The sequence below is a fragment of the Gobius niger genome (assembly GCF_951799975.1).
Source record: "Gobius niger genome assembly, chromosome: 19".
Lineage (NCBI taxonomy): Eukaryota > Metazoa > Chordata > Actinopteri > Gobiiformes > Gobiidae > Gobius > Gobius niger.
Window position 1 is genome coordinate 8,523,797 of NC_136870.1, and position 22,355 is coordinate 8,546,151.

Here is a 22,355-nt window from a genome sequence, read left to right on the forward strand (position 1 = left end):
TCAATACTCGACGTGCATTTTGTAGTATCACATGCATGAATGGCACTCCTAATAATATGTCAGCATCTCACATACAATTGACATACTTTGACATTTGATGCAGCTTAATGTTAATGTGATCTACTGTTTTCATAAGTCACATAAGCCGCAACCTCAGACACAAGTGATTTTATTATGTTTATTGGAGGCGAAGCTACAATACTGCGATTTTTGCTTTTTGAAAATAGTATTGGTGCGCCGCGGCACATTTACATTATTTCTTCGATTCATATCGATCATATTTGCGTAGTGAATCGAAGAAGACGTATCGAACGATTCAATATAATATTGAGAATCGTTGCATCCCTAGTAATGTCTACATCTTATATCTTAAATAACACATGAGTTGCAATAAACTGGAAACACTATTACTCACAACTAATTATGTCAATAATCAGTTTAAGTATTACAAAAATGGTTAAGGGAAAGATTAGGGGAAAAATGCTAATGTGCTGATGATAAATTTATATTTGTATTTATTTTTTAAAAGGGACTATGCATTTACAAAAGGTTATACAGTTTCACACCCCGGCCACCCGCAAACCGCACCCCTTCACATACCCACCCTTTTTTTACTACTTGTCCACAATTACACCTAAATATTTAAATTCATGAACTGTTTCAAGTTGAGATCCCTGTATCAATATAGGGGATTTGTATCTTCAGCAGAAGCATTTAAAAAACAAAAAACAAAAAAAAACATGCTGACCGTTTCTGACATGTTGAGTACAAGTTGCCACTTCTGCAGCCACTCTGACACTGCCTGCATCGCAGACGACAGTTCTTGAGCTGCTCGATGTTTAGTTTTTGAGTGGACATTGATGACGTCTCATCTGCATACATCTGGCACTGTCCATTGGGTGGGCAACTTTCAGGGAAATCATTTATATAAAGACTGAATAATAATGCGGATAGGGCAGAGCCTTGAGGTAGACCAAGCTCATTATCACGAGTTGTTGAAATAGAAGTTTGTACTTTCGCATCTTGTTTTCTTTCACTCAAATAGAATTCTATACACTATACAGTGTGCAGTAAAAAAATTAAGTTGCACAAGATCTGGTGGCTGACTGTGTCAAAGGCTTTCTCACGGTCAAGTAACACGGCGCCCTTATCAAGGATGTATTTAATCTTTTTCAAAAGAAAGTACAAGGCCGTTTCGGTGGAATATTGTTTTCAGAAGCCAAACTGCATTTGATGAAGATTGAATGAGCTTTGATTGAAATGATTGATATGACTTATGGGTCTATAATTACAAGGTTCTGTCAGATCTCCCGATTTAAAGATCGGTGTAATCACTCAGATCTTCCCGTGGTCTGGGAATGTGCTTGTGTGTATTGAATCATTTATAAGGCTTGCATTGAAGCTATAAGTGTTTTTTTCTATGTTTTATGAACATTGTGTTCATCCCGAATCTCTGGCTCCAGAATTGTTTAGACCAACGACGATCTTCTCAATTATCATGAAGATACTGGACACAGATGAAAGACTGGTGCCTCAGCAATGGAAGGCATCACTGGGAGGCTGGTGTCTGCCATTGTCGATGCACTCTGTGTTAGATTCTTAACAGAATCCTGAAAGTAAGAGTTCAGAACTGCTGCTATCTGTGTTGGATTGTTAATCAAGTCCTTATTCAATTTTATTTCCTTAATGTTATTCAACTAAAACGTCCTGTCAGTTTCTTTATATGTCCAGACCTCTTTTCTATTGCCTTTGGCATTTTTTATGGCATTAATAAAGAAATTTGCTTTAGCGAATCTGATATCTTTGGTCACCTTTGTCACCTAGATCTGTAGTCATTTTAGTTTTAAGTACCGTCTTAAGTACCACATCACGTTGCTTCATTAAAGCCCAAAAAGGCATGTGTTGTTTCTGAGGCCTAGTCTTAGCTCTTTTTTTTTTATTATTTAAAGTGACTCAGTTTCTTGAATTATCTTTGTTAACGCTTTACACTTTTTATCTAGGTCTGGGTGTTCATGTGAGAGATGCTCAGGCCACTTTATTTCATTCAGGGCGGTTTCTCGATTATTGGAATTCGAAAATCCCACAGTTGCAGAGTTTGTGTATAACCAAGATTTCGTGATACACAAAAAATCAATACTGGGTTCATGTAACAAATGATGGATTTGGTCGCATTTAGGCATAATGCTTTGGCTATTTATGTGTCCACTGAGTTGGCCTGTGGGTTTAGCTTTAGGATTCCATAGTACACGTGCTTGGTTTAAGGAGTTTAGAGTATTCTTTCTTCCTCGCCAAATGTGATCTTTTACTGACCGAAGATGTCGTGTCTGGAGACGGCGCTTTTTCCCTTAGGACTTTTTTAATCCAGCTATGCAATAGGTGTGATCCTCCATCTCCACCGCAAATGTTAACAGTGCTGCTCCAGGATCAGATGCATCCATAGTCCTGCTGAGGCTTTGCCGACCAGCTGCTTCGCTGGACCTTGTGCGCGCTGTTCCTATCCTCGTGGTGGGTCCTGCCGAGGTTCTGCCGAACGGCTGCTTCGCACTGGGCCGTGTATGAGATTTCGCAGTAGATGTTTTCGCTGCCACTCCAGGGGCCGGTGTATCCCTCATGTGGCACAGTATTGTAGAGGTGTTGCCAAACCGGTTTGTGACCGGCTGTACCGCTGTAGATGTTATCTCTGCCGCTGTGTCCAGTGTATCCAGCCGATCCAGCTTCACGCATGGCCACGCGGAGGAGGTGTCACAGACCGGCTGCTTTGCGCTGACCACGTGCGTGGCCTCATTATTGATGCCAATACCAAGGTGCAGGGAGCCTTGCTATCACACATCTGTGCAGCTGCATCAGGTCCTGGGTGCGACCTCTCCACTAATACCCCCTTGGCTGCTCCCGACTCGGGCAGCGCCATCATTGTCCCAACGACCACAGCCCCCTAGCGCCGTATCGGTAAGCAGAGTTGTAGTTTGAGTAGATGAGACTTAACCCAGGTTTGGATTGTAGTGGCAGTGATTGATGTAGCTGTCTGGCTGGCCAGATGAAATTAGCCAGGTTAGCATTGACTGTGGACCTGGGTTTAACTCCAGGTCTCCTGCAAGTAGCATCATTATGGTTATATGTGTCAATGTTTTGAAGATGTTCGTTGGATTCGCAGTGTCTTGTTTCGAAGTAGCCTGTCTTTCACGGCCATTTTCCAGGAGTTTGTAGTAGCACAGATGAATGACTTCCAAGGCTGTAGAGCATGGTTTTACAAAGTCCTCTTTTGCCAAATGTTTGGAGGCACATAAAATCGTGAATGTAATCCGCCTTTTTGATGGTTTAATCGTTTTAGCCAACATGCATTAAGCACCTGTTTGAGGGTGCACACTCATGGCTACCATCTTTCCATCATAAATAGTAATGATACTTAGAGTTATTTTTTTAATGATATGTTTAAGTTAAGTTTAAGTGCTTTATTTGTTCATTCTACAGTTGCACAACAAAGTCATATTCGGGTGTTGTTGGGTTAGTCTTGAGCCGCCACGCCTGGGCGTGCGCCGTCATTGTGGGCCAACCTGACCTGCATGTTTTTGGAGGAAGGGGAAACCAGAGCACTGCCTTCATTGCGCCTCTGAAATGGTGCACCGTCTCCTGGGTTTGTCCCTGTTTCAGAGCGTGGTGTCTCGCACTGCTCAGCTCCACCTCCTCCTTCCTCTTCTTCCTGCGCAGCTCCCTCTGCTCCACAACAGTCTTTCACCATCTTCTTAGCGGTTAATCTGTTTTACTCTCCAGTGAATGTCCATCAAGCGAGAACAATAGTAGGGATAGAAGGCTTGTGTGGCTTAGCTTAGAGTCTTGTCTTGATACCTCCTCGTTTGTCCCTTCTTTGTTTCCTGTAGCTCCTCTTGTGACGCCTCCACTGTGCTGCACGTTTGAGGGGCTCTTTGTGCCTCTTCTGTGGAAATGTGTTGGTTTCAAATGTGTTTAGCTCATAAGCTAACGTTAGCTGTTTGTTTACTTTTACTGGTAGTATGGACTCGGCTGTAAACAAAAACAAAAATCCACTGAACTGCACAGAAACACTGAACAGATGTACAAAAGTATCCAGTAAAACAATGTGGGAAAGAGAAACTACAAATGCAGCTGTACCATGAGAGAGGGAGTTTGCTGCTTGTTTACACCGACATGATCTAAAATAAGCAACAATTAGAAAAAATATAAAAATTAGTAATGTGCGCTTTGTTAATACATAAGTGCGACCATTTGAATTGTGATTTCGATTTGATGGCAATTATTTCTAGTCCTGGGACAAAATGTTTACAATGTGAACCGGCGTGTTATTGCTTCCAGAGAGACTAGCCAAAGCACAACAGACCGGAGCCCAACTGGCCCTGTGCGCTTTCAGGACAACAATGACATTCAGCGAGATTCATTGGAGCCGCAGTGTTGCTATCCAGACTCGGGCCGCCTGTCACAACAGACGGCAGCAGCTAAAACAGAGCACGGGCTAACGCATGAGCTAGCACAGGAGCGCGAGGGTGATGTCAGGGTTTTAGTGTGATGGAACAGGTGCTGCACTTACAGACTTACAAACAACCAAGATAGAAACTCTTGAGAGGCCTAAGTGTAGTTTGGTTTTGTTTTTGTCGTTGGGTTGCTTCTTTTTCATGCTTGTCCTCCATGTCAGAGTTGCTGGTGAGGAAGTAGAACAATGATAGTGGCATTTATATTAAGAATAAATGTGCATGTAATTAGGCTGTGGGTGTGAAGGCGACTGAAATGACAGAAATGCTGCGGTATTTAAACTTCCCTCAAAGCGAGCTACAAATGTTTTTGTCACATCCAACATTTGAATAAGTCATGACTATTCCTCACAAACGTAAACTAACATAGCCACACACGTCCACAGACCTCTAGTGGGAGCAGCTGGGTGCTATAAACTCCACCATGACTTCACTGGAAATAGTATTTACTTTAACAGCGGCCTGTCGTCTCAACTGGACTTAGTAAGTAAACAAAGGGGGCCTGGAAAGTACGGATTTGATCAAAGCAATGCACCCAGTTGACAGTTTTGGCCTGTTTAAAGATATTTTCACGATCTGCACAGTAAAGAGCCTTGTCTACAGTAGTAACCGGGGATTGCAGAGGGTCCCTAGAGCTTTGTCTGGTTGTTTCAGCAAATTTAAAGGTAAAACAACCACACAGGGGATTGGGAAAGGAGTGCAGGTCCGGAAACACCAGCTTCTTTGTAATCATTTGAATTAGTCTTGTCAGCAATTATTCTTATGTTTATATGCATTGAGAGAAACACAGATCTACTATACAATGTTGACATTCTTTTTTCGGGTCGTCTCGTGATTTGTAAGGTCAGGGGTTCAAATCCCGGCTCCTGAAGGTGCACACTGTCGACACTTCACCACCCTCGTCTTGCCTGCGTACATTGGTGTATGAATGAGGGAGTGAACGGGTGACTGATTACTTGCTGTAAAGCGCTTTGGGCCTGGTGAAGGTAGAAAAGCGCTTTATAAGTTGAGACCATTTTACAATCTTACGCACTTCGTCAATGAAAAACAAAAGATGTTTACATTTCCAACAGTTTGCCCGATTAACTGTTTGATTTGAGAAAGTCCAATGTGAATTATTTGTTCATTATTGTTAACAATGGCGCCCTCCTCTAGAAGGTCTACGAAAAGTAGTAGAATCAGAATATTGCACTGCACTTCTAATATCACTACTCTGTAAATGTTAAATTGTAGTTTTTCTGCGAGCACAAAGTTGGCCTTGGCTCATATTCCTTCTTCCCCACTCTCCTTTCCTTCAGTTCTTCATGTGCCCTCTCTGTTATGCAAGAACTTCCTGTTTCGAAATAGGGCTGCAATCAACCCATGTGCCCATTTCATTTGTATATGATAATAATGCCTTTTACAAAAACATCTCCAAAATCACCACATATGTTGTGTTGTTGCCCGTGCACATGTACAGACACATGCTACAAGGAAATTCACAAGTTCAGTAACAGGAAGTGAGTCGACAACCCTCCTTGAACCCGCCTCTTCAATATTTTTTTTTTTTTTAAACTACAGAAGAGGGAAATGAGAAGGTGAAGAGTGTCATAAAGCTCGCTGCCGTTCGTTGACACACTGTTGTTGCACCTATGTGGAAGTACCATCTCATACATTTTCCGTCACTGACTTTGGGATTCTCTGTCTCCATGCAGTCCTCCAACTCAAGCTCCAGCAGAGACGAACGCGAGAAGAACTGGTCAGCCAAGGGATCATGCCACGTAAGTCTGCCCAATTCACTCTAAATCGCTCTTAAAGTCACACGGCGAGTCATTCCACATTACGATGTGGGCGTTTGTTTCATTATATGGTGTAAAGTACTGTTAGCAAATCAGACTCCACATCACTAGCTCATGTCCATTGTTGAAGCTTTCTTTGTTTTTAAATACTGGTAGCTAAACATAAGGTCAAAGCAATGCAAAAAAAAAAAGCCAATCTTGTGACAGAGCAACATATAACCTGGAAAGTACCGCAGTGTGGCTTTACTTTCCAACCTTTTCATGCTTAGATCTACACTAAGATTCTCTTTTACTCAATCTGTGAGCGGCAGTCACTGGGCATCACTCAATGAACTTTATCTGATGTGCACGGAATACAAGATTTGATCATGCGTTTGCGCTAAAACGCATCGAGTGGCTGCAGTTTCCAACTTTCAGTGACAGCTCTTATCGAATCATCTGCAGAACTTGTCATACTCTGCGGCGTCTTTGCACCACTTTGTGTTATCGGATAGGGCAGCTTCCTCCTCCGCCATTGCCACTTCCTGATTCAGAGCATTTTGCACAGCAAAAGCTGGAGCTATTTCTGCATTATTTGATCAAACCGCGTCAGTGCGAGTGATCGACAGCAGAGCATCGCAAAGAAATGGAACGCGAGAAAAGTCGTGTACAATTTAGTTTGCAGCGGCTCAAGTGGTGTCATTGAATGGCGGCAAAATATCTCAAAATTGTTTCTGTGCAACAGCCTCGTCGTCTAGCTGTGTTTCATTGTAGCAGAGGTTTTCACAAAGTGGTCGTCTATACTTGGTTACTTGTAAAACTTTGACGGTTCAGAGTTTCTTGACTGGTGAAATGTCTTCAGCTCATACAATATCCTAATGCCGATGACTTTTTAAAGGCTTTTGTGACTGTTTCTCAGACTAGAACAACGTAAGAATAGAAACGCCTTGTAACCGAGTCGTAGTGAAGCTTAAATCGTCGACTGGACTGGGTTTAGTTGAGTTGAGGATGTTTTGCTTCTATTTGCAGAAGCCTTTTCTTAGCTCCTGGTCAGAAAGTGAAAGGGTCAGTATTTGCCTATTTGTATGAGAGTGTAAAAGTTATATATATATCCAAGATGCTGAAAATATACCATGTCTGTCATGAGAATCAACCTTCGAAGATGGTATAGTTTTGCCAAATTTTGAAACTATAACAGACACATTAAGCCACAGCCGCTTAGCCTTTTTAATAATTTGTATTCCTTAATTCATCTATCCTTTGGTTGACCTCGTAAGATCTACAATAATTCATTATAGATTACAAAGCCCTGAGGTCGCGAAGTTCCCATCGGCAAAGAGGACATAGTGTTCAACTTTCTTCAGCCTTGCCCCTTATTGCCCCATCATTGCGAGTCTCATCGTGTTATACAACCAGAGCATCCCTGAATCACATTGCGATGCCGGTGAGTGGAAAAGCCCGATGGTTGGTCGTCGGCCGCGCGCATCGGGAACAGTAGTAACCAGAATACAATTTAGCAAGTGAATTATTGGGCCTGTAAGTCCATTAAGGCGGCACTCAGTGCCACTTACCTGGCGTAGACTGGAGGAGAGCAGTAATGGCCGTGCATTAAGCCGGACATCCAAACTCGCTCTCGGTAAGAGGGGCAGAAGCGTTTAACCTTCTCGGCGCCAGTTTGGAGCGGCTAAATGCTAAAAGAGAATGCGAAAAGTGGAATGAGGTTTTTGGACGGCTTTGTTAAACGGTAAAGTGGGGACGAAGTGAGGGGAGAGTGATGCCAGGGCTGGACTGGTCATATCAGATGGAGCAGAGGAGGAGCAGGCAAACTGAGCACAGATGGTTTGCACTTGTGAATAATCATAGGATGATCATAATAAAAAACAAGCTTTTAAGGTTTAAAGATGATGTCCTGCAATTAGATATTTGGCAAATACAGTAGGTAGAAGAAAATTTAGGTTTTTGATCTTTAGATCTGACTTAGGGCTGCAGGATATCTCATCAAAGTGTTGTGGTCGCAATATCCGGTTATGATGCCACAGTATCAACTCAAATCTGTCTGAGATTTGAAATTTTTTTGCTAATACAGGTTAAAACTAGCTTCAACCGCGTGCAAAAGTTCAGTTTTTAGTCACGATTTTCCTAAGTAACTTTTAATTAACTTCCTTTTTTAACGATTTGATCCAAAACACAAATTTCTTACTATTTTTCTTTTAGTTTTAACTTCTTAACCTCCACCTGAACTGAGCTCCAGTTTGGGCAAGCTTCTTGAAAAAAAGCGACAAAAAAGAGGATGAAAACGAAACAATGAAGCAACAAAAGTGCGACAAAAACATGACAACAAAGCCATGTCAAAAAATGTCAAAGTGGAGACAATTGGGCTGTTTAGATGAGTTTTGTAGGTTTTGGCTTTCAAATTAGGTGTTACTCTGACCTGTAGGTTGTGAGCTTTTAGATTCAGGTAAAGCTGAACTGTAGATAAGAGCAATGCAACGTCCTGTGTTGAAATGAGTCAGTAAAACACCACAATAGTGTTATTGCAACATTCCCGTTATCAAATATTTCAGCTTTATATTGCGCAGCCCTTCTTCCCTTTATCGTGAACTAGGAACTTGCAAGAGCTCTCCCTAAAAGGTGACCTTTACCATGAGACCATCTCCAAGTTACCTGTTTATGTCAAAGATTCTGAATTGTGTTTTGACCGAGCGATTTGGAAAAGGTCACGGAAAAGGCACAGAAGTCACTTGGTCAGCGAGGGTTCCTTGTGCCTCGTCGATGTCAGACAGTTAAGCCTGCAGGAGGTTTGTCTCATCGTAAGTGGTAAATCCTAACCACATCCTCACACATGTGGCATCCACCTCTTCAGTAAACTGCCTATGTGCACAGAAAAAGTGATTCATCGTGAGCCGCTTGTTGGCATATTTAAAGGCAGAGCGAAAATACAAAAACTCAATGTTGTTCTCACACCGGAAGTGAAGCAGTGTCTGTCTGTGCCTATTGGGCTACACAAAATGAGGTCGCTTCACTGCTTTGCAAGCATTCATTCAGAACTGTATGATGTGGGGTTTTCTATTTGCTGCTGCATTGGGAAATGTTAAATACGTAAAACAGGCAGTAGCGTTGTTCTGTTGCTGGTTTTGGATTTCAATGCCACAAATGTTCTATAAATTGCCGACTACATCAACCAATACAATAATACCACGCTGCATTTTTCATACCCACAGTTATGAGCCGCAGCAGGAAATCATGATGAATAAAATGTGTTTTGTCCTTCTGTATACTGTAACAGCCAACATTTGTGGAAAAAAAGGCATTTTTGTCACGACCCGATATGTATCACGATGCTCAGGGGCCGATCCGATACGTATTGCGATACAGTCAGTAATTATGATAAGTTGCATGTTTACCTTAAAATATATAAAAAGAAAACAGTCATGCCATTTGACATTTATTACGAGTATTAAGATTGAAAAATGTATCAACACAAAATGCAACAAAGTGCTGTGTAACTGTTACAGCATGATAAAAATGCCTCCAAACACAAGTATTGCGATACTTGCTATGAATGATCGATACTTCAAGTATTGCAATACGATATTTTGTCCCAGCTCTACTTTGCACGGTCCAAGTATGAAACAATAATATCAACGTGATCAAACTAGCTAGTTGCTATAGATACAGACGGCATCTCGTCATAGAAGGGGGCGTGGCCTCGCCGAGGGGGAAAATAGAATCTTTTGGGAAACACAATTTTTCACTCTTTTTAGCCATTTTCTGGTGGAATATCAACTGATGTATCACATACAAATAAAGTCAAGTCTAAATCCGGTCCATATGGATATTTTCTCACAGCAGATTGTTCTGTAGACGTGAAAAAAACGCAGTCATAGCAAGCGCTAGCTACCATTAGCGTTAGCATGTAGCATCGTGTTAGCATTCTCAGTTTTTTGTATGTTTATGTATTCATGGGCTGTTGAACCACTTTGCTCCTCTCCATGTCTTTGTTTCTTTATTTAGTAGAAAAACTATATTCATAATTCAGCATCTGTTAAAGTAGTTTTTGAATAATTAGAGAAAGTTTAGATTTTTCTCAAAACATGCTTAGAAACTTATCCCAGTTAAAAATGTGATCCGTCGGGAAAGTTGGGAATGAGTTTGAACCACTCTAGCCATTTATAATTCACACACGCCCTCTTTCTTTGTTTGTAAACATAAAGAAGAATCAGGTACATGCTAATGCTAATGCTAGCGCTAATGCTCAGAGGTTTCAATATTATTTGTAGACGATATGTGTGATTTAAGAACTAATGAAATACAAAGGATTTGGGTCACGAAAGAGAATCGAGCAGCGTAGCCTGAGCCCAGACTTTGCTGATTCTGCGTGATTACATGATTACGAGCTTGTCGTAGTTGTTTTAGTGACTCGTCGGGTCTTGAATACAGTACTTTTGGCTTGACCAGTTTCCAGTCATGCAGTTGTCATTCATTATAAACCTCTCTCTCATCCTTCCTCTTATATCTCCGCTTCTATGTAGGCCTAGTTTAACGTCAGGGCCCTGGCACAGGAATGTCCCGCCCCCACGTGTAGTGTTCCCCAGATGCCCCCCCACACATACACTCAGCGGGACGTCCTCACCCACACACAGACACACACACACACAGACACACATACACCCCCTGGCCTGTCCAGCTGAGGGATTTCACCAGCTGTCCACCAATCAGATGACTGCCATGTTTCACCACAGCAACTGTCCCCGTCCTACCAGTGTCCTTCCTCAAACAGTTGCCCTTTGTGAACTTTCATACCGTCCAAGGTACATTTTATTGGTGATGTGTGAAAGCTGCCAAACAAAACAAGAAGTCCGTTAAGTGGGCAATAGCTGCGCTGACGGAGTATCCCCTTTTGATATAACGCTGCTCAGATTATCGAAGCACACTGGAGACAAAGTTGCACCGAATCCCAGACTTCTCATCATCATTCTTGGATGCATTAGAGAAAGCTCTATTCATCAGAGCGCACTCCCAGACGGAGCAGTCATCAGCAATATTCCTCTCAGACTGTCTGTCTCACCCCATCGATAACAAACGCTGACATTTTATATTAGACTCTTCTTCTTTTCTTTTTTCTCGAGCTGATAGATTCGAGTTGAAGCTTAATGCATCCTGTAGTGTTTTACTGTGATTGTGATTCAGTGTAATCTGTAAAGCGAATGTAAAGTCTTAATTCATTTTCCTGTTTATGTGAAGGCAGTGTCCTGTGCGGATAATGGGTTTTAGAAAGCATTTGTTATTCCGTGCATGTGTAGTATATATAGCAGAAAGTCATGAATAAGCTACGAGCAGTATTCTTACGGAATTAACAAACAATAGATGAAAGACAGAATGTATGTCAGTGAGTTTTCCATCTTGACGTTTTTGCAACACAGCAGAAAACCATGATTAGCATGATAACATACAAATGTGAAAAGTTCAGTTTTAGCATCCTAGTTTACCTTTTTCATATTTAGCGGCCCTAGTTATAATAATTTAAGGCTCATTTAAATGTTATGCAGCAAAAATGACACACCATAGGACAGGGGGAGGCAACGTCAGGCCCGGGGGCCAAATCCGGCCCTCCAGCACAGAACCTCTGGCCCTCAAGATGATTTTGAGAAACCTTATTACACAAATCAGAGAGTACTTTTAACACTATTAGGGTTAAATGGGAGAAATAAAGGTAGAAATACTGTCAATGCACCCAGTGAGGTCATGTATTATGGACAACACTGGCGTTTGAAAGAAGTGCACTGGAAAAAGAATAATAATTTTAAGGAACAAATGACATGAATCTACTTGAATTAAGAGATTAAATCTAAGGTTTGGTCTGGTTTGAGATGAGATAAAACGTCTGATGAAATCATTTCACACGATTTCAAGTGGCTTTTATTCTTGTTCCATTGGCGCCATAGGATTTGTATCTTGGATTAGTTCAAACCGACTCAAATTCAACATAGAAGAAGAAGATGCACTCACTTTTTTCTGTTTTTCAACATAGAAGAACTTTAATTCAAGCAATTTTTAGTTATTTATCTCATTTAAGATGGTCATTTTTCCAGTGTTGTGCTTTACTTTTGTCTAATAATCAGCGGCTTCGGCCCATGGTCTGTTTAGAATATAGAAAGTCGGCCCTCCACTAAGAAAACTTGCCTACTCCTGCCATAGGACATGTAGTAAAAATTATCTTTATAATAAGTTACTATTCAATAATGTGTTAATTTTGTATTTATTGATTACACCGCAAAAACACAATAAACATCCAGTACCCATTTTACTCTTGCATTTCATTTCATATCTTACGTTTTAAACCAGTTTGTATATATTTTCAACTTTCCACTACCCCACAACCCACTTTTCGACCATTGAACTCCCTGTGTGGGACCACTGGTGTGAATATCGTTGCACTAAATTGCAGTAACATGAAGAAAAACCCGTTTGTATCGTCTGCAATTTGACCTTTATGTTCCCCAAATATTGACACGGTCCCCACACCTTGTCGACATTTAGCCTGTCATCAGATTGTCATCTTAGACATAGGCCGTGACCTTATCCTTTCCACTTCTGTTTTTTTTTCCTGTAATGTTTCTGATGTGAAAGCGCCATCGCTCAAGATGTCATTGCGAGTGTGTGTGCGCGAGCCGCATCTCTAATGGTTTATCTCCCTGTCCACCGCAGCACTGAAGAGTCCGGCAGCTTTCCACGAACAACGCAGGAGTCTGGAGCGAGCCAGGGTACACGCCGCCATATTTGGATTTGAAGCCGATCACTGTTTGTTTTCATTTGTCTAACCTTATATTTTCTTTCTTTTCGATATGGCTGCCCGTTTAGACTGAGGACTACCTGAAGAGGAAGATCCGGAGTCGTCCCGAGCGGTCGGAGCTTGTGAGGATGCACATACTGGAAGGTACGGCAAAGTTTGTCTTTTTTTTTTTCCTGGTAGGGCAAAGGTCATTGAGGGCACGTTGAGGTCGCTTTGGTTCATCTCACGGTCAAGTTTGTTGGTAAAAGGAGCCGACTTTGAGTTGGAAGTTGTTCAGACTCTTCCTCTGATTGGCAACTAGCCATACGTCCTGCCTCCCCGTGAAGCTGCTTCCCCCGGCTTCCTGTCCAGACTACTCTTCCATTTAGAGTGAATAGACTCCAGCCCACTATGGTTAGACGCTAGGGCGGGGTCAGGGTCAAGCTGATTGGTTGATATATGTTTGACCTTTCACATTCATGACTTGTGATTGGTTGATGGCAGAACATACCTACGAAAAATCTATTTGCTGGCTGGCCAGGCTAGTTACTCGTAGTCTTGTACAAAATACATATGCAAGTCACCTGCTCCTACACACTCTCCCATCAACTATTAACCGAGCAGATCTCCTGTTTGGCATTACCCAAATCTAAAAGCATCTTGAAAAAAAGCGTCAAAATCGCGACCAAAACGAGACAAAAAGCCACAAAAGAGGAACAAAAAAAATAAACAACATAAAAAAAGTGGCAAAAACATCTGAAATGACAACAAGACGGCAACAACATGAGGAAAAAGATCCGTTTAGATCAGGTTTTGTGGGTCTTACGTTTGCAAATGAGGTTTTACACTGGCCTATAGGCTGTAAGAGTCATGAGGTTTTTATATTTGGGTAAAGCGGAACTGGAAGGCGTGGGTTAAGAGGTTTGAAGGGACAGTATATTTACTAGTACATATACATATAAGTATGAACCTTGTGATATCACTTGAGACTCTTCTTTTTGCATTAAAAAGCTTGTGCCCCCCTCTCTCTCCGCAGAGACGTCGGCCGAGCCCTCCCTCCAGGCCAAGCAGCTGCGGCTGAAGCGCGCCCGGCTGGCCGACGACCTCAACGACAAGATCTCCCACCGGCCCGGACCCATCGAGCTGGTGCACAAGAACATCCTGTCCGTGGCCGTCTCCGTGGACGACGAACTGCTGGGTAAATAAACACTTGTTGCTTGTTCGACTCACAAAAACTCTAATGACAGCCTTGCAATGTATGAATTTTCCCATTCAAAACAACCGATTCATCCGTCATCGTTGGCACAAGTTGGAGCCTGCTGTGGCGTGTCTCTGGATTGCCATTGTTTACATGATATTATACATTTAGGGTCAGGACATCTTCATCTACTGGTTACAACATATGTGTGATACAGTACGTGCCATAGAGTCTCATGCTGTTATACAATTAGTTGCTTCATGTGTGTTTGGACACGGCGCTGTTATGAAACCTACAAGTGTTGTCAAACTTCTCTAATTGTCAATGGCCTTTGGCAATTCATTGTTTGGCAGTTGAAAAGAATATGCCGCAATTTCGATGTAGGTTTTTGTTTTTTTTTAAATGATGCCTGTTGTTTGGCTGCAAATTTCAAATGGTGCCAAAATATTTCGTTTAACCTGTTACCAATCTCCTTAATGAGTGCATTTTCTGCAGTTCGACTTTACTCAAAACTTCTTGACTGGAGCTCACAGCCTGTAGGCCAGTGTAATGGCTCATTTGAAAGCTAAGCCCAACAAAACTGATCTAAACGGATTGTTTTCCTCGCATTGTTGCCATGTTGTCACTTTTTTCACTTTCTTTTTCATCTTATTTTTGTCACATTTTTGCTGCTCTTTTGTTATTGCGTCTTTATGCTTGTTTTCTTCTCGTATTTGAAGCTATTTTGGTGGGGGGGGTTTAAAAAGAAGTTTTTAGATTTGGGTTTTGCCAAACTGGACAAAATGTGCTTAAGAGGTTAAATCAGATGATGATCCAGTTGATCACTAAGGTACAGTATTGAGGAGGAAGTTGTAGTACCTATTTCTAATCCTCACATACAGCCACATTGTCCACTTGTACGCACTTAAATTCCCACACACAAAACGTATGTAAATGTTGCTGTCCTCTTTTCAATCGGGGAATTTCTTGATAAACTTTAAGAAAAATTGCGAGAGTGTTAAAAATGCGACTTCCGTGTTGTGTTTTCAGACTCTCCAAAGGGCGAGAGCTCGTCTCTGGACGAGGACAGCAGTGATGCCCTGTCTCCAGACCAGCTGACCAACCACGACTCTCCGCTGAGCGTCCTGCCTCAGATGTCCCCATCAGAGGGACTGAGCCAGAGCGGAGACCTGTCCCCCACACAGGTATCAGGACATCTCTATTGTCCTTTGTTTTATAACACAACGAAACCAGAACCGATGATGGACTGACTTGAATGTTCCACTTTCAGTTCCTCACGCAGCAGCCGCCTCCCCCGCCCCCTCCGCCTCCGCCCCCTCTCCCAATGAGCGGCCCCGAGTCCCCCCTGTCCAAAGTGGTCGAGAGGACGCCGGTGACCTCCCCGACCTCCCGCCCCATGAGCGTGCAGCTCAAGGTACGCCGTCCCTTTTACTTTTGCCGTTTCTCGCTCCTTCCAGACGCCGTGATGTTGTAAATTAAACCTGAGGCTCTATTTGCGGAGCATCTGTAACTGACTAACCTTCCCCTCGTCTTGTCCTTCTCTCTTCCGGCCCCCGACCTCAATTTCTCACGCTTTTCCGACCAGCAGTCCCACTCCAAGAGCAGTTCGGATCGCCCTCCCCAGAGATCCAAGAAGGCCAAAGACAACAAGCCCAAGGTCAGCCGTCTCATCCTTCGCTTTGGAAAATGAGTTCAGCACATGGATGACATAAATCGTATTAAAAGTCGCCAATAGCATCTACGTGTAGGCGTTTTTAAATACTGTGTTTCACGTTTTAATAGCTGACATGACACAGTACCTATAATATTGGTCTCTGTTACAGAAAAGGAAGTATGAAGTAACGCACTTATGCTTCTAGGTATAGAGTTGTGGCTTTAAATATACCTCGACTGTAGTTCAAGGGCCCACAAGAGGAAGAGATATTTACTTCTCAGAAAACCTTTACTTGATAGGAAGTTGTATTTGGTTGAAAGTCATGTGACACAAAGAGCAAAACGGGTCGAACAAACCATGAAACAACAGTTGGGTCTTGGGACATGGCCAGAGAACTAAATGAATGAAGACATTAGAGCCCATCGATACAAACGTGTAACTTTAGACTATTTGCTTTGAACGTGCCCTAAAATCATAAAGAGCCTTTTGCACACAGGAGCAAGCACTACCCAGAAAGGCCTGGGAACATGAGATCTTGTGACGGTTTAAAAAAGAAACAAAAAAAACATTGTCTCCATTTTGGGGCGCAGGTAAAGAAGCTGAAGTACCACCAGTACATCCCTCCGGACCAGAAGGCGGATAAAGAGCGCCCCCCACAAATGGACTCGTCCTACGCCAAGCTCCTCCAGCAGCAGCAGCTCTTCCTCCAGCTGCAGATACTGAGCCAGCAACAGCAGCACTACAACTACCACACCATCCTGCCCGCGCCGCCAAAGTCAGTGCCTAATTATCCAGACTTTTAAACTATGACTAATTCAAACTTGACAAAAACTATAACCATTTTCACATAAAGCGTATTGCAGCTAAATGAAAGATTGCTGTCATTGCCTCTGCTCGGCACCCGTGAAACTCTGGACCCCACCCATTTCCTTCTCTTGTAAAACTAATGGGTTGTTTTATAAAAGGGGCATTTGTGCAGGGTGAGGTCACAGGAAGTGTTCATTGCGCTCAGGTCTTTCTTTCAGCGGCTTGTTTTTGACATTTTAGCGGTCTAGCAGTGAGTCATGAGTCCGAGCGGCCCTGCAGCTCAGGCATTAGGCAGGCTTTAGGCTGGTGAATCATATGGAGTGACTGACACATTGTACTACAGCTGCTTTGCTGAGAGATGACACATGCGTGAGCTTTACATACAGAAAGAAATGGTGATATAGCTGTTTACACATTCATTACAAGATCATAGCTGCACAACATATTAAAGGTATAACAGCCTCAGCATAAACATACTCTTTAGTGACCTCTGGTGGTAATTATATCAATGTAAAAGAAAGTTTCAATTGATTACTTTATTTAAAAATCTAAATTGATTATAGGGTTTCGAGATGGAATGTTATAAATTCCCTGTTACCATGGTAATCAGGCATGTTTGTGTCTTCTAGCAAATGTTATCCATAGACAAACATTAGCTAAAAAAAATTGAGAAAAGAGCCGTGGAGCATCTCTGTTGGTAAATCCATCAACACACGGTAGTATCTAAATATTTTAGTGTGAACAATAACTCCAGTATTTTCCCATTTAAAGCTCATCATCATTATGGAAAAACTCTGCTGCAAATCCCATAATGCTTTGGGATGCAACATCACGAGCCAGACTTCTATTGTAAAACTCAATGCACCAATAAAAAATTAAAAAAAATCATGTTTTGCCAATAATGACATAACTATGTAGTAGTTTGGCTTAGCAGAAAGTTTAATCCACTGTATTTTTTGTCTTTAGGCCTCCAAATGAGCAGCCTCCAGCTACCAGCTCTGGCCCCTCCCCTTCTCGTACCCACACCACGACAACCACTACTTCCACCAATCAGAACACAGGGGTCCGACCAACTCATACGTCTGCACCCGGAGCCAAACCAGGAACTCTTCCATCGAACCTGGATGAGTTCAAAGTAAATACAACAGATCATTTGTCTACAGCCCCTTGTCTATCTGCTATTTCTGATGTCATTTCTGATCTTCCAGGTAGCAGAGTTGAAAGCCGAGCTGAAATTACGCGGTTTGACCGTGTCGGGCACCAAAAATGATCTCATCGAGAGGCTCCGCAACTACCAGGAGCAAAACGGGTCGACCGCAGCGAAAAACGTGTTGGCCTCAAGTATCGCAACTAGCCCCACCACTCTTTCCTCTACTAGTGCCAGCCTAGACCCCCAGCTGCCTGGGGAGGGGGCCATCAAGTTCACCCTGGGGCAGTTAAAGGCCAGTCATGAGGTCCAGCCGCACCAGATCATGCGCTTTGGGAGCACCAGTTCCAGCCCCCCAGTGTCGCCCTCCCCGTCCGAGCGCTCGCTGGCCGGGATGAGCCCAGACGAGACCAGCTGCAACGGGGACATGTTCGGAGAGATGGTGAGTCAAATGACAGACGTGTTGTTTTACCTTTTATATTTAGATTTTAGTTTTTTTGTGTACTTCAATCATTGTTTTTTTTACTTTGAAATGCAAAATAAAAGTAAACAACAAAGTATCTCACCAGAACTGTCTTTGTATTCATATTTTTTTAGGTGAGCTCGCCTCTGACTCAGCTCAGCCTGCACCCGTCTCCCCAGCACCCCTCTGGCGCTCCCCCATCCCTACCTCACTCCCTCTACGGCGTCAAAGAAGAGGGCCTCACTTCTTCCTGCATCCTCTCCAGACTCTCCGCCCTGTCAGAGCCCGCGCTCACCATGGACCCCTCCTCCAAGGACAAAGACCAGATGCTGCAGGAGAAGGACAAGCAAATCGAGGAGCTGACCCGAATGCTGCGGCAAAAGCAGCAGCTGGTGGAGACGCTGCGATCCCAGCTGGAGCAGGGGAAGATGGTCAAGGAGGAAGACAACAGCAAACCCGCGTGCGTGCAAGTCAAACCGCCGAATCTTATCAAGGCGTCCGCCATTCAGCCGCCCACGCTTCCGAACGGCGTCGTGCTGAAACTGAAAAAGGAAGAGCCGGAGGAGAAGATGGAGGAAGAGACACAGGCTAAGAAAGCGGTTCAACCTATGCAGTGTTCGCAGGAGACGCTGCTCAGGCTCCAGCAAATCCACAGACTGCAGGTCCAACAAGCCGAGCAGCACAAGCAGCATCAGATTCAGAAGGCGGTGGAGCTAAAGGCTGCCGCTCAAAAAGCGCCCCAGCAGAAGAAAGACGCGCAATTCCTGCTAAGGCAACAGCAGCAAATCCAACAGCTCATCATCCAACAGACCCAACAGAAAGCTCAGTTAGTTCAGCAAAGTCAAGTAAAGCAGGTCCCGGTTCAAGCTCAGCAGCAGCAGCAACAGCAAAAGAACCAGGTGAAGCAGGTGCAAGTGCAGATCCAGAATCAGACCACAGCCAATCAGAAAGCAGCGCTGAGCCAACAGAAGAAGCAAAAGGTACAACAGAGGCAGCAGCAGCAGCAGCAGCAGCAGCAGAAGCAGCAGACGGCACCAGCCTCCACACAGCAGGTACACATCGAGAACATCTCAGCTACATTTTCATTGTCACTCATGAAATGAAGAACAGGGCTAAAATGGCATCTGTCTCGTTTTTGTTTGCAGGTAACGTCAGTGGTGATAAACCAGCAGAACGGTTCTCAGATCCACACTCAGGCCATTTCCCTGGACCTCTTCAAAACGAACGGAGCGCCAACGCTGGTCACGGACAGCAACGGCAACCACTACCTAATCGCCCTCACCAGCCACCCGGGAGACGGCCACAACAACGGGCTCTCGCCTGTGGCGAAGACCAACGGCCGCATCACGCTACAGGTACCGCTCGAGCGTTTGCAAAGCTATGAGTGAGAGAGATCCTTTTTACATTTCATAGCAATGATTTGTTTTCGGTCGTTGTTTTCTACAGAGATTGCAGTCCACTCCCAGTAAGCTCCCCAGCGGCGACAGCCAGTCCAAAGAGCAGCCGCCCCCGGTGGAGCCTGTGAGCCAGCCAGTCAAAAAGGTACTGCCAAAGTGCTGGGTATTCTGTTGTGGCAGCTTTAAAAACATGTACGATACTGTCCCCTAGAGGCCGAGTTTGATATAAGCCGAAATGTACAGATGAAGGAAGCGAAAAAGGTCCCTCAAATGCCTTGGACTTGTTTGTTTCTATACTCTTTAAATGTCATATTTCTAAGCGTCTTTATGAATCAGAACTGCTGTTATACTTTCAATCCTTGGGTAAAGCCGAATTGGAGAAAATACTTTTGGTTAAGGCGAATAGTAACAGTTACATTTCTATAAAGCTTTAGGTAAATTTAGTTATAGTTTTCATAAGTTGACAAGGTGAACGCTTTTCTATCACTTTCCCCGATCTTCAATCGCGCTGTAATTAACTCCGCCGCTCTGTCGTCTCAGGCACCGAAGGCGGGTCTGCACTTGGAAGTGAACGGCGCGCCCCCGCAGCCCGGCCTGTCGGTCACGGCCCCGCCCACCCTGCAGCCTTTCTTCGACGACATGTCCGACAGCGAGAGCCACAACATCATGTCCTCCCTCAAGGTAAATGTCAAACCACTCGCAGCCTCGTGTCAGTCTCTGTGCCAGAACCCGACTCCACTGATCTCTCGCATTTCTCTCTCTTCTCTCTGTGTTTTTTTTTTCTCCTCCCCTCTGGTCATTCTCATCTGTCCGTCTCCCTCCATCCGGGCAGAGAGAGGAGGTGTGTCTGCCGTACGACCGACACACGCTCTTCACCCCTCCCTCTCCCAAACCCAACACCTCCTCCTCCCCCCGCGCTCCGCTCCGCTCCAAAGTACGGCTCCACTTCATCCTTTTTTTTCTTCTTTTTCCTTCCTGCGTTTAGAAGATGCTCGTGCTTTTTGCATTGTGTGCTTTGGCTTCTGAGACCGCAAAGTGACTCCCGTTCCCCTTTGTGTCCAGGAGAACGGCGTGAACAGTCAGCAGATGGACGACCTGTTCGACATCCTGCTGAAAAGCGGAGGTGCGGCGCCAACACAGACATCACGGTGAATCCTTTTCCCCCCGTTTCCTTATCGTAACGCTCTGACTCTCTCTCGCCAACAGAGATCCCCGGGTTCAAGTCCAACCCGGACCCCACGCTGGCGCCGCTGCACTCTGACCCGCCCTCGCCAGCCTCCCCCCCCTCCTCCCTGCACCTGTCGCCCGCCACCCCCTCGGAGCCCATCCTGTGCCCGCCGCGGCCCCACCGGGACACCGGCGGGGGCACGGGCCGCCTGGAGGACTTCCTGGAGAGCACCACGGGAGCGCCCCTGATCGGAGTGGAGCCGGACGGGGGGCTGACGCTCATCGACGACCTCCACAGCCAAATGCTCAGCACGCCCAGCATCCTGGACCACCCGCCCTCCCCCATGGACACCTCCGACCTGGGCTTCTCCCCGCACTCCGCCGGCCTGGACTTCGGAGACCCCACGTTGGACAGCATGGACTGGTTGGACATCTCCATGGGGGGTGGCGGGGTGAACGGCGGCGGCGGCGTCGGCGTAGGCGAGCGGGACGGGGGCACGGTGGCCCCCCTGGTGTCCCCGCACACACCCCAAAGCGTCTTCTCTGCTGATTTCCTGGACAGTACGGACCTGCAGCTGCACTGGGAGTCCTGTTTGTAGCCACGCGAGCACGGGGGAGGGAGGGGGGGGGGGGGGACGCCGGCTCGCACGTGTACAGGCCGCGTCGCTTTCTTCATGCACATGTCTATGCTGTACCACTGCGGGGGGGGGCATATGCAAACACGCACACCCGCATTTCACTGTTCCCGGTGCAGGGGCGGTCACAGGACACAGAACAGGCCCGTGCCCGCCCCCTGCAGAGCGAGCAGGCCGCTGTGGGCCAGGCGCTGAATGTCCCGTCACCTGAGCTCTCTGCGCACGTCTGTGTCAGTGCCTCCTGAATTTTGCACTTATGAATATGATTGGTTTTAAGGCGGGGGTGATGTAAATTGGTCAGCTGAGCCCTTGAAGGCGTGTGACAGGCAGCTGTTATGGCCATGGCGACACAAGCCCCGCCCACACTAGTCAAAAAAAAGCCAACGCTGATTGGCTGCTGGTTGCTGTTGAACGTATCAGTGGCGACGGATTGCATTGAGCCTCATTGAGGGGCATATTATTGGTAACATTATGGTAGACCACTATGTATTGCTGTATATGGGGTGTATATTATCAATTGTCCATATGAATATTTTTCTTTGCCGGCTGCTTGGAGTCAAGCGGGCCAGCTGGACAAAAGGTCAGGGCCGGGCCTCCAAGATACTTGGACCTTGTCTTTTTATAAAGCAAAAAGTTGGAAAAAAAAATAAATATATTTAAAAAATTAAAAAATGTTTGAGTCTTTATTAATGTAACTTTTGCCACACAACATAAAGTAGTTAAATATTTGTAAATGTGTAGGTTAATTAGATTATACCAGTGCTATGTTTTAATCCTTTTCAACAAGTAATGTGACCAACTAAGCTATGCTGACCCCACCTCTGGCCTTAATATAAAATGTTTACAATTGTGGGAGTGA

General features: G+C 44.6%; 1 protein-coding gene across 6 annotated transcripts in view; it reads left to right on the plus strand.

Moving 5' to 3' along the window:
* mrtfab (myocardin related transcription factor Ab) overlaps positions 1 to 22,129 on the plus strand; it is a 42,110-nt gene extending 19,981 nt beyond the window's left edge. For 3 of the 6 annotated variants that reach the window (XM_079577945.1, XM_079577949.1, XM_079577947.1), the window contains 17 exons: positions 6,194 to 6,259; positions 12,965 to 13,020; positions 13,118 to 13,193; positions 14,065 to 14,226; positions 15,256 to 15,410; positions 15,497 to 15,640; positions 15,812 to 15,883; positions 16,471 to 16,655; positions 17,654 to 17,822; positions 17,896 to 18,276; positions 18,432 to 19,349; positions 19,443 to 19,652; positions 19,744 to 19,839; positions 20,235 to 20,375; positions 20,527 to 20,628; positions 20,757 to 20,817; positions 20,901 to 22,129. In XM_079577945.1, the coding sequence (XP_079434071.1) occupies positions 6,194 to 6,259; positions 12,965 to 13,020; positions 13,118 to 13,193; positions 14,065 to 14,226; positions 15,256 to 15,410; positions 15,497 to 15,640; positions 15,812 to 15,883; positions 16,471 to 16,655; positions 17,654 to 17,822; positions 17,896 to 18,276; positions 18,432 to 19,349; positions 19,443 to 19,652; positions 19,744 to 19,839; positions 20,235 to 20,375; positions 20,527 to 20,628; positions 20,757 to 20,817; positions 20,901 to 21,460 (3,554 nt within the window). In that variant the 3' untranslated portion in view covers positions 21,461 to 22,129. The remainder of the gene's footprint in view (positions 1 to 6,193; positions 6,260 to 12,964; positions 13,021 to 13,117; positions 13,194 to 14,064; positions 14,227 to 15,255; positions 15,411 to 15,496; positions 15,641 to 15,811; positions 15,884 to 16,470; positions 16,656 to 17,653; positions 17,823 to 17,895; positions 18,277 to 18,431; positions 19,350 to 19,442; positions 19,653 to 19,743; positions 19,840 to 20,234; positions 20,376 to 20,526; positions 20,629 to 20,756; positions 20,818 to 20,900) is intronic. The other 3 variants (XM_079577948.1, XM_079577950.1, XM_079577946.1) reach the window with 2 other exon arrangements.
* The last annotated feature ends 226 nt before the right edge of the window (positions 22,130 to 22,355 follow it).